Source organism: Vulpes lagopus, chromosome 18 (genome assembly GCF_018345385.1).
Source record: "Vulpes lagopus strain Blue_001 chromosome 18, ASM1834538v1, whole genome shotgun sequence".
Classification (NCBI taxonomy): Eukaryota; Metazoa; Chordata; class Mammalia; order Carnivora; family Canidae; genus Vulpes; species Vulpes lagopus.
In genome coordinates this window covers 47563919-47576491 of record NC_054841.1, presented here as the reverse complement: position 1 = coordinate 47576491, position 12573 = coordinate 47563919, and the positions used below count along the sequence as shown (strand labels likewise).

The 12573-nt window shown below is 40.8% G+C and overlaps 1 protein-coding gene across 6 annotated transcripts in view; it reads left to right on the top strand.

The window, feature by feature from the left end:
- The window catches only part of NAPB (NSF attachment protein beta), a 52409-nt gene that overhangs the window by 19976 nt on the left and 19860 nt on the right, over window positions 1-12573 (top strand). For 2 of the 6 annotated variants that reach the window (XM_041732720.1, XM_041732721.1), the window contains exons 2-5: window positions 5027-5106; window positions 7951-8067; window positions 10100-10146; window positions 10298-10375. In XM_041732720.1, the coding sequence (XP_041588654.1) occupies window positions 5027-5106; window positions 7951-8067; window positions 10100-10146; window positions 10298-10375 (322 nt within the window). Of the gene's footprint in view, window positions 1-2037; window positions 2147-5026; window positions 5107-7950; window positions 8068-10099; window positions 10147-10297; window positions 10376-12573 lie in introns of all 6 variants that reach the window. The other 4 variants (XM_041732722.1, XM_041732724.1, XM_041732723.1 and 1 more) reach the window with 4 other exon arrangements.

Genomic DNA, 12573 nt, shown 5'->3' with positions numbered 1-12573 from the left:
CACTGGCTCTGGGTAGTGTCACCATTCAATTGAATTATAGGACACCTAGCTGGTGGCTGCAGAGAACTAGAGAATTGCTTGATATGAAAAACTCACACATTTGGTGTCAGAAGTGCTGTGAGTAGAGAAACAGTGTTTCTATTAATGGTGGAGATGTTTTAAAGAGTTTGAGTTTTTCTTTCCTTTTTCTGGATACTTTTTGTGTTTGCTTTTTATTTTGAATGACAAATGGGAAAACTAAAAAAACTGTAATGTGGGTAGTTTCTTCCATCCAGTGGTCAAGCATTGTTAGTGAGACTCATGTGCCAGGTCCTGTGCTGGTCTCTATCACCAGAGGCAGCCTAAGGGCTAATGTTACTCATAAATAGTGTAAATAAGGAGCTGTCCTGGTTGGTGGGCTTTTCCACCAGGGATCCCAGGCACTCCAAAAAGTGATCCTTTTTTGTAGACCCCTGACATAGTTTGACATCCCTTCAGGATATTCGGATGACAGAGTTGAATTGCGTCTGTAGTTCTGCTTTCGTGTTATCACAGCACTGTCAGTGACACCGGTATTTTTTTATGACATATATATTTTTTAAAGATTTTATTTGTTTCAGAGAGAGCACAAGCAGGGAGGAAAGGCAGAAGGAGAGAGAGAAGCAAAGTCCCCACTGAGCAGGGAGCTTGACGTGGGCCTTGATCCCAGGATCCTGGGTTCATGACTTGAGCCGAAGGCAGGTGCTTACCCAACTGAGCCACCCAGGTGCCCTCTTTATGGTATTTTATATTTCTACTCTGAGAAATTCTCTTCTGAGATTTCTGCTGTGCTACTCTTGTGATTTAAAAAGCAGCTTTATTTCTATCTCAGCAGCTTCCTCCTTTTCTTTTGGGTACATCTCGTGACACGTGTGCTGTTAGTCCCTGTGATTCTACTTTAACATCCCCCTCTTCCCACCCACAGTCTTAGAAGAGCATGTACTGATGGTTGCCAGTGTTTTATAGCACCTTGAAATAGTTCTTATTCTGGATAAAGAAAAACCAAGACTAGATTCTTTGAGGATTAATTGGTTTTTAAAAGATCAATGATTTGTCTATGTGTAGATGTTATTGGAGCTCTTTGAAATAATGGGCTGTAATTTCCCAGGCTGGTTGCTCTTGCCCCACCAGCATCTGAGTAGGAACACACAGGGTGGGATTGTGAAGAGAGCAGGGACTTGCGGGCTGGGCACAACTCTATGGTTCACTTGGCTTCTGGTGGGACATGTGGCTCTGACCACATTTCTTCAGTGGAACATGTGAGGTGGGGTGGGCTTCCAGCCCTGAAATTAAATATTTTTCTTCAACATTCTGATCTCCTCGTAGTGTTTTCTGACACTTACTGATCTCAGTGAATATTTCATGAATAAGCATGGTCAAAAAGGAGAGGCAGTCAGCCTTGACCTTGGAGTTGAGGACTGGTGGGGTTAGCTGGGGCTGCATGGGTGAGGTGGTGATGATGGTGGTGGAGGTGATGATGGTGGTGATAGTGGTTCTTACGCAGGCTGGTCACTGTTTACTTTCGTGGTGGAGAAAGCATTTTCTTCAAGTTCATGGTAGCACAGTCTCCCCAGGTAGTTAAATTGGATCAGTTCAGCTTTGCTTTTTATTTTTTAATTTTTTAATTTTTTTTTAATTTTTAATTTTTTTATTATTTATTTTTATTTATTTATTTTTTTTACAGTTCAGCTTTTCTTAATGTCAGTCAGGTGCCCTGTATTTATATTGTATCACTTTATAAGGTAGATTTCCTCACAGAAACGTGTTTCTCATTTTAAGGAACCTGTACCTTACTTATGGGAGCTCTGAGTAACAATCATTTGAATTATTTGAACGTGAATTCTGAATATTTGTCCTTAAAACTCATAAAAATTAACTTTCACATGAATGGAACACAGTAGGCTTTGGGATGATTTCAGAAGTATATTTTTTCATGAATTGTTAAGGTTATGTTGTGTTTATGATAAGTGAGTTTCTCTAGTGCTTTTAAAATGATTACTTCTCGTGATTCTGTTTTAGGAGAGGTGAAGGGTCCTAAGTCTTTACAAAAATATATTCGTTATTATAATACCACTGAACTTGACGTCAGGTGTCAGCTCCACTACTGACCTTGGCTGGATGACCTTGGGTGAGCCATTGACCTCCAGATACAATTTTCTTTTTCTTCTTTTTTTTTTTTAATTTTATTTATTTATTTGAGAGAAAGAGCATGTGTAAGCACAAGAAGGGGGTGCAGAGTAGAGGTAGTGGGAAAGAGAAGAAGGTTGTCTGCTGAGCAAGGAGCCCTATGCCGGGCTCAATCCCAGGACCCCAGGATCATGACCTGAGCCAAAGGCAGATGCCCAGATAGAATTTTCTCTTCCGTCAAATGGAGTTAGCATCTTTCATGGTGGCTGTAATAATGATGAAAATCACATAACATATGTGGAAATATTCAGCATAAAACCTAATGTAATGTAGGCATTCTATTATTCCTAGTTGAATTTGTCTCCAAAAATAATAGGGTAAAGTACATTTTAATTAAGCTAGTTTTATTTGGAAACCTTTAATAAGAATGATTGAACTATAATTACAGTGCAAGATTCCTGGTATACTTTAGGAAAATAAGACAAGAAAGTGGTAAGCCTTTGGTAGCTGCAAGGAGTTAATGGTTAACATCAAAAACTTAGGTTAGGAATTTTCCATTGGGATAATTAGCTAATTTTTTTTTAAATATATAAAGGTGTCATTAAAAGAAAACTGCTTATTCTGACACTACATTTTTGGTTTGGCTTGTTGCCATCCTGTCATTTGCTGTATGACATAGCCCCCAAAGTTTTTTTTTTATGTGTGGGGAAGGAAGTACTGTGGCTTTAGATATAATTCACATACCATGTAACTCTTCCATTTAAGTATCCAATTCAGTAGTTTTTAGCATAGTGACAAAAAGCTGTGCATCCATGCTATCGATGAGTTTTAGAACATTCTCATCACCACAGAAACTCTGCTCTCCTTCCCCCTCCCATTTTTCTCCAACACTAGGCAACCACTAATCTTTTTCTGTCTGTATAGATTTGCCTACTCTGAGCTTTTCAAATAAGTGAAATCATACAATATGCTCATGGCTTATTTCACTTAATGTAATGTTTTCAAGGCTTTTCCATATTAGAGCATGTATCAGTACTTCATTTCTTTTTATTGTCCAATATTCCATTGTATGCATATGCTATATTTTTATTTATTTTTTCATCAGTTGATGGACATTTAGGGTGTTCTTGCTTTTTGGCAGTTATGAATAATGCAGTGAATATATACAAGGTTTTGTGTGGACATAACCTTTTCATTTCTCTTGGATGTGTACCAAGAAGCAGAATTGCTGGATTATATAGTAACTATGTTTAATCTTTTGAGCAACTGCCAAACTAAACCATTTTACATTTGTACAGGCAATATAGGAGGGTTCCAGTTTTTATCCATCCTCCCTTACATTTGTTATTATCTCTCTTTTGATTCCAGCCATCCTTGTGGGTGTGAATGAGATCCCTCGTGGGATCTCATTTGTGGTTTTGATTTGCATTTCCCTGACGGCTAATGATGTTGAATATCTTTTCATGTACTTATTAGCTGTTTATATATCTTCTTTGAAGAAATGTCTGATCTGATCCTTCGCCTATTTTTTAATTGAGTTACTAGTCTTTCAATACTGAGTTGTAAGAGTTCATTATATATTCCAGATATAAGTCCCTTATCAGACAGGTCCCTTATTTGTACATATATTCCCAAAAGTTTTTATGCCTTCAGTACATGAATCTAATTATAATAATCGTCCTGATTGAGTACCTACTCTGGGTCAAGCCCTGCAATGGCAACTGTGTATGAATTATTTCCTTTGATCTTTATAATGACTCCACAAGTATAGATCATATTATCCACTATTTACACATGCAAAAACGGAGGCCCAGTGAAGTTAAAGAACTGGCCTGGGGTAAGATGCAGGTCATACTTGAGCCTCAGTGTATTGCACTGGGACGTGTATTGACACAGAGCTGTCTACGCCCCTCTGCCAGAGCCTCTTTGAGTTTCTGGCATATGTGTATGTGCTCACTCTCCCAAGAGTCAGCATGACCTCCCCTTTCTCTTGGTCCTTATGTCCTTAAATCACTCTGAATTCCTTGTGTGCACTGCACAGAGTGCCTTGTTTTCGTTCTGTGGTATGTTTATAGTGGCCATAGACAAGGCAGAGAAACATTTATAGAGGGGCCTTCATTTAGCTTATAAAGAACAAGGTTGAATTAGAAAACTCTGGTGCAAGTTACAGAGGATTATTTTTGCCTTTGTGTAAGAAGAAATGTCTGACAGCTAATTATCCCTCAGTGGAATCAGCTGTCTAGTGGAGAACTTTCCAGAACACTATGTATTCAAGTAGCAGTAGAGAGTTTCTTCCTCTCTGGATGTTGTAAAATGCATTTCCACATGGGGTGAGGGGCTGGACATTGTGGTCCCTTACACAGTAGAGAAGAGCTTTTCTCCTGCCAGAGGTAATAAGATAGCAAACAACATGGCACTTCTTTTATGATCTGGCTTCCGTTTTTGTTTTTAAAGTCTGAATAAACATAGTGCTAAACTCTTCAGAATTAATAGGGTAAAAATGTCTTTAACATTCAAAATTTAATCTCATTTGAATAATGCACTTCTTATTTCTCCAATTGACCTTAAAACTTCAGTTCCCATGCATGAAAAGGACTCTGGTTATGGGTGTAGGTTCTGAGATAAGCCAGATCTGTATTTGAGTCCCAGTTCTGAGCATTCTTGCTGTGTGACCTTGAGCTAGTTACTTTTGTATGCCAGTTTCCTTATTTGGAAAATAGGGGTAATAAGAGTGTACCCTTTGAGCGAGCAGCTGTTAAGATTGTGTAGTTGCATAGCACATAGTAGGTGCTCATTAAATACTTATTATTTGGGGATGGAGAACTAGAGATGTGTATGGTTGCTATAGTAAAACTTCACCTTGTTTTTAAATTTTTCTCAGAGGAAACACAAAAATAGAAGAGGCTTGTGAAATGTATACCAGAGCTGCAAATATGTTCAAGATGGCTAAAAATTGGAGTGGTATGTATAAAGTTTTTATTTGTTTGCTTTTCAGGCAAATAACTTTAAGAAATCATCTCAAAGGAGGAAATGACTATTTGTATATCCTCCTGTTGGCTGAGACAGGTGTGCCTGTCGGAATAACTGGTGTGGCCACCATGGTCTGAGAGAAAAGAACCTTGATCTAAGTATACAGACTATTTTTTTTTATATCTAAACATTGGTTGAGAATTTTTTTTTACTGTGAGAACAGCTCTGTGTAAGGTTCCATTGAGAAATATGACAGTGAGAGTGTTATTTTTATAAACCCCAACAAAATTATTGTCACTTTTTAAAATAATGCCTTTTATCCAGTGAAATTACACATAGCGAAATCAGTTCTAAAACAGTGGAATTGTTTTATTGGTCTGAGAAAGGATAACTTTCCAACACTGATTTTGAGAAACAGATTCATCCCCTGCCATGAAAAAGGAGCTTGTTGACAGGGTATCTCTGTAGTGAAAATGGAGACTGCCTTCAGCTCCAGTGGGTCTCTATCCCTGGCCTGCACCTACTACATGATTTAAGCAGGGCCTTTGTTCTCTACAAATCCATTTCTCCATCTGCTTTTCTCCCTCCCAGCTTTATTGAGATATAATGTACATATAACCTTGTGTAAGTTTGGGATATATACTCTGTTGATTTACCCATTAAGGCTGACACTTTAAAAGCATTTTAGTAAGAAATTTCTGTAGAAATATATGAACCTGAAAGGTCCTTTCTGATTAAAATTCATTTATAGGTTTAGTTTTAGGTTAAAAGGGTATGTTTTCAAAATGTACTTATACCTGATTTATAACACATTGAAAACAGTTGAGGAGAAAAGCGCATTGTTTCAGTATTTGCATCTTTTGTATGGTATGAGGGTATGGTCTAAGGATAGATTTGCATGTCCTAATGAGAATGGCCAACATATGCTGAACAAGAGCCAGGCTGTTGGAAGCAGTTTACTTGGGAGGTCCAAGCTATTACTGTACTCTTCTGAGGCAGAGCCCATCAGAGCTGCCATTTGGTTAGCTGCTGCTACAGGTACTCACATGCCTGTGCACTCCCCTCCCTGGCGGCAGCCTTGGCCCCTCCTCCAGCATCACCAACCCCACGATTCAATAGTGTAAAGGTTGAAGCCTGGTAGGTGGGGGTGCTCCAGTCCTAGCTCCAGCTGGGGGCCAGCTTTGTCTCTGATTGCTCAGTGCCTCTGCCACACTGATGGCTGAGTATTTTCAGCACTGCCTTGGTACTCTTTTTGTCTGGCACAGGGTCAGAGTTGAGCCTGCGTAGGCTGGATCAGGAGTTTGTACTGCTTCTTTTCCCTCAGGTGGCAGTCCAGAAGCCTGAGTAGGAATTGTGTGGTTACCTCTGGGAGAGGGATCAGAACAAGGGATAATAGCCAAAGCTTTGTGGAATTGACTGCTTTATTTCTTAATACCAGCGGTGCGTATTTTGGCCCACGATTTTCTGTACTTTTCTCAGTGTTTTTGAGATGACTAAAAACATTTTTTTTTAAGTATCGAAAGGTCTTACAATATTCTTCATCATGTTTTTCCTAATGGAAGGATTTCTTTCCTGTCCATTCCTGTTAGTGCTTCCCTATTCCAGACCTTACTGAGCTGTGTCTCCACAGGCCTTGTGCTTCCCAGTCTGTGGTGGTTCTCTCTGAGCCAAGAACCTCATGACAGTGGGGGTTCATCCTTGTTCAGGTTCTTTGTGCTGACATTTACAGCCTTCCAGAATTGGCCCGATGGTGTCTTCAGCCTTCATCTCCCCTGCCCACTGTGTTCATCCCTCCTGCAGGCAGCATGGGCTTGTCACCAGCCTGTGTTCCCAGCTGCTTCTTGCCTACGGGCATTTGTTCTTTGTGTGACTCCTGTGCTAGAGATTCCTTCCCTCATTCTTTTCTGCCACTCCAGAATCTACAGTCTCTGATCGAAACTTTTTCTGAGGGATCCCTGGGTGGCGCAGCGGTTTGGCGCCTGCCTTTGGCCCAGGGCACGATCCTGGAGACCCGGGATCGAATCCCACATCAGGCTCCCGGTGCATGGAGCCTGCTTCTCCCTCTGCCTATGTCTCTGCCTCTCTCTCTCTCTCTCTCTGTAACTATCATAAATAAATAAAAATTAAAAAAAAAAAAAAAGAAACTTTTTCTGAAAAACATTAAGTGCATGAAACTTTCACAGTGTACCTTGTCCCAACAGAAACCTGGACAGCACCTTGTAACCAAATCCATCCATCATCCTGTAGGGAATGTGCAATTCTTCACACCAAGTGGAAGATAAAAACAGGTTATACCTCATGTGAAGTTCAGTCAGATTTTGTTAAAACTTAAGAAACTGAGTTTTGGAGTTGTGAGCCTAATTTTCACTCTTTGAGATACTTACTTTGTCTAAGAAGCTTCCATTAGCACTTTCTTCAACAGTGACAGCCAAATCCAGTGGACACTGAGATAGTAAGATGATCAAATAAGCATCCTTACTTTGGTGTTTTACCTTTCTTTAAGCACTTGTGGCCTGAAGCCCCAATCAGTGTTTAGTATCTGCTGGAGGACAGAGTTGAACATGACTGGCTTTAGTACTTAATGGAGGCCTGTTGCCCAGGTGCCACTTGGGAGATCTCCTAGGGCTAAGAGAAGCTTTTGTCACCATTCAACTTGCTTCTGGTTTTCTTACACACACATCTGAGATGCACTTGATCACATTTACCTGTGCTTCTGACTGGAATGCTTTTCATTGACAAGGAACTTTTCTAGGAGTAGGCCCAACACTTAGAGCACAAGCCACTCTGGGAACACTTGCTATTCTGTGACTAATTGTAGTGACTTGTCTTCTTCAGCTGCAGGAAATGCATTTTGTCAGGCAGCCAAGCTCCATATGCAGCTTCAGAGCAAGCATGACTCTGCCACCAGCTTCGTGGATGCTGGCAATGCTTACAAGAAGGCAGACCCTCAAGGTAAGATGTTCTCCATCTCTGTGCAACTAATAAGACTGTAGGGTTGATGTCGGCGGCCTTTTTCACGGGGTGCACTTCTGGACCTTGGAGTCTTGGTAAAAAGAAGTTTTTGTGCTTTGGGGTAGTAGAGATTTTAGTAACTGTAGGGATTTTTCCATAATCATTTTGAACTTTTATGAGGAAAAATTATGTTCAATTCATCATGGCTATTTACTGGATAGCACTGTTTTCTTAAATGCCACTTATAGTGCATTTTGGAGAATGTTTTGGAAATTAGCTTTAATTTTATCTATATCTTCTTATTACCTTAATTTTATGAATGTATTATAACTCATTAAAGAAAACTAATGGTTCCTCACTTTTAAATACCTGGTGCATTTTTTTTTTTTTTTAATTTTTTTTATTTATTTATGATAGTCACAGAGAGAGAGAGAGGCAGAGACATAGGCAGAGGGAGAAGCAGGCTCCATGCCCCGGGAGCCCGACGTGGGATTCGATCCCGGGTCTCCAGGATCGCGCCCTGGGCCAAAGGCAGGCGCCAAACCGCTGCGCCACCCAGGGATCCCTACCTGGTGCATTTTAAGATCCAGTTAATGGCAGAATATAACATCTGATAGTTAAAAACAACTTACACAGTATTCATCTAAAAAGTGTTTTTTGAAGTGCTGATTTTGAAGAAAGAATGAACTTGGATATTTAAAGTGGCAAAATTTTGCAAATGTTATTTCTTTTTTAGTTAAGATTATACACTTAAAAAGCACTAACTTCTCTGCAGCACATGCACTGGTAGCTGTGGAGTCTCTGTTTTTTTTTCTTTTAGCAGTGCATTTTAACACAGAAATCCCAACTTTTATTATGAATGTATCGTTGAGAATGAAGATGCCTCGAGGGCTTTTATATAAAGATTAATCACATTGTTTCTGAATGTGAAAAACTGGACATGGCCTAAATGAACAGCAAGGATAGAATGATAAAATTATAATGCATCAGTATTCTAGAATATGGTACAAGCATTAAAGTCCTTGGATTCAGAGCATCTTCAGTGACCTGGTAAATGTCCACAATGGTAACCAAAGAGCCTCATGAGAATTGAGGTCTCAAATTTACAAAAAAAAAAATGTGTGCATGTGGAACTGCATCCAGAAAACACTAGAAGGAAAAGTGCATCAAAATACTAGCAGTGGGTTTGGGTGGCATCATGGATAGTGTATATATTTCTGTATCTATTTCTTTAAGGATGTAACAATCCACATTTCTTAGGGAGGAAGTTGCTTTTAATTTTTTAATATGTGTACTTTTCTAATTCTTCAATCAGACCTTTTCTCTTTGCTATTGCCTTTAAAGCAAAAGCAATAAATTTGGAGCTGTCACTCACATGTCAACATTATAAACACCACCCTTTTGTGACAGGAAATTTGTTGGCTCAGTGTTTTAGAAAATTCATAGAATTTATTAGCAATATCCCGTACTACATTTGTTTTCTTCCTTTTGGCATATATTAGTACACTAAAAGTTAGCATCTTTTAACATTGTATGAAATGTTAACTTGCCTTAGGAGTTGTTCAGATATTTTAAATTGCTTTTGATTTTGGTTCCATGAAGAGTCAAGTCTATTGAAATGATCTTCCTTGTGAAGGACTGTCTTCCAGAATTCAAGTATATATACGTGATATCAGTAAAAAATGCATTTGCATTTATGTTTTAGCAACTAGAGCTGATCCGTGTTGATGACAGCCGGCATGGTTTTATATGCAGTCTTGGCCCTGGATGGAGTTTTTCACTGTCAGGTTGAGAGTATTGAGCCAGTCCTACTCCAGCTCTAGTTCCCTTAATTTCACTACACCTCCTAGGGACTGAGCATATTGAGGGATCTGGCCTTGTGTGTGATTTCTACTTGCTTTTTACTAACTCACCTGCCTGCATTTTACCTCAAATGCAACCTCTTTAACATTCTAATAGCAGCTAGGCTCCCCGGAACCCTCTTTGACTGAATGGATTTTTTCATTGTTTTTCTTAAATGCCTTCGCTTCAGAGGCTATCAACTGCTTAAACGCAGCCATCGACATTTACACAGACATGGTAAGACACTGCCTTGCTTGAGCAGCTGTGGGGTGGAGTCCTGGAGATGGTTTACAGTAGTACTTTTGTTGTTGTTTTTTTGCTTCCCAAAGGGATTGGCATTCAAAAACATAAAAGCAGAACGTGACTCTGTTTCGTTTTTTCCCCTTAGGGAAGGTTTACAATCGCAGCCAAGCACCACATCACCATCGCGGAGATCTATGAGACTGAACTGGTAGACATCGAGAAGGTAAGCCAGGGTGTGATTCCTCCACAGCTGGGTGCAAGGCAGATAAATGACATGATTTGGGGAGCCCTACCCCTTCCAGCAGAGTTGAGTGGTGCAGAATCATCAGATGTTTTCACATGGAGACTGGGGGCCTAACAGGCTGAGGACTGGATGGGCTTCTGGTGTGAATGCCTTCTATCTGAGAGCTGGGTAAGAGTTCCCAAGCCTCCTTATTATCTCTGTTCTGGGTGATTTGTGTTAGGATGGCAATATTAGCAGAAGTCTTCCTCTTGGTTGCCAAGGCCTCTGCAGCCCCATAAAGGAAACTTCAGGGCTATGGGCTCATGCACACCTTCATATTCAGGCCCTGACCTGGAAGAGGAAGGTTGCTAAGCACTGGCTTGGACACACCTGTTTCATGTAGGTCTGGTTTTCTGAGCTGTAGTAGTAAAAGAAAAGAGGCAGAAAAAATTGCTCAGTGAGCAACTGTTTCCCAGGCTCCGTCTTTACTGGCATGCTGTGAGTTTCACTGCTTTTCAGCTTTACAACACAGAGGCCCTTTTATGGATGTGGAAGTTAGGGCTTGGAAGGACTCTGCGGCCTGGGACGACTCAGGTTGGAACCAGCAGAACTTAGGCAAAGCTGGCCCAAGTGCGGAGCTTCCTCCTGTTTCAAGCTGTCTTCTCAGTCATGGGATCACTAGCAGGGCTCAGGGCACCTCAGCAAGAGGAAGACGTTTGTCAGACTCCAGAGGTTGCTTTGGCCCAGACTGGAGACAGAGGTTTGTGTTACGTCCTGAGTACTGCAGAAGACAGGAGGTGTGAGTGAGAAGGAGAAACAGTAGTGCAGGCCATCAGTCATTCCTGCCAGGCTAATGAACACCAGCCATGCTTTTAGGATTATAGCTGTGTCCTATACATGATCAGGACATTCCCTGAGCCCCCTGTAGCCTCAGACAGACATTGCCCTTCCTCTCTTTCATCTCATGTCTTTTCTCGGCTTCTAGCACAAGTGCCTGATGATGCCTCCTCTTCTCCCCACCCTCTAGTGTGGGGCACCCTGGGGTGGATTCCTTGTCTTTTCTCAGTCCACATTGCTCCCCTGTTACTGTCTCTGCACTCATTATCACAGCTTTACAGATTATCTGTATGCCAGTGGCTCGCAAGTGTGTCTGCAGCCCAGATCTCTCTCCAAACATCAGATTCCTATACCCTCCTGTCTGCCAACCATTGCCTCCAACCCGGTGTGTCTGAGTCAGAATTCTGATACCCTGTTGTCATGTTCCCCTCCAAACACAGGCATCCTTGCTTCCTCTCTTTCTCTACATCCAGCCTGTGGGTAATATCTGGGGTGCTATCCTCCAAACTTCCAAGTCTGGGCACCACTCACTACCCTGTTGTCAGCTTTGCCTAGATCTCTGCAAGGAGCCTCCAGATTGGCCTCCCTCCTTCTTCTCCTGCTGGAGTTCTGAGCCTTGGGCACAGGGTCCTCAGCATTCAATCCTTTTGGATTCACTCTTCCTCTGCTTTTGTGCATTTTCACAGAGAAAGGGGGCTTTATACTGAAAAATAGCTTATTAACCAAAATCCCAGTGGACCGTCAAGGGAGTAGGTGTAATATGTCAGCCACTTGGAATTTAGCAAGATGGCTACTATTGCCAACATGAGAAATTTTCTCCTGATATAAAATGATAATTTGATATACATTACCCTGGGGTTTTTTTTTTTTTTTTTTTCGGACCAATATCTATTATTTATTGGCAATTTGCAAAGCACTGTGCAACACATCACATGGATTACCTCAACCGTTTCTCAGGGGAGCTGTATGAGGTAGATACTGCATCCACACCTTAGAGAATACAACAGCATCAGAAAAAGAAGACCCTTGCCAGTGATCTCACTTCTAGGGTGAAGGCAAACCACAATATGCTGCTAATCTGTATCACACACCAGCATAAGCTGCCAGGGATAAAACCTATATTCATGTATAAGAGATCCCTGTTTCCAAAGAGAAACAGAACCCCTTTGTTTTAGAATCACATAGTACCAATGTCATCACTGTCTGAAAACAGCATCTCTAAATTACTCTTCCAGTTCACCGATTCTAAAGTGTTTTCAGAAATGGCATTATCAAAGACCTGCCTAAGTCCCCTAACACAAAACACACAAGTGGCATTTTATCTAGTTATTGCAAATTTCACTTTTAGGATTTAGCTTATA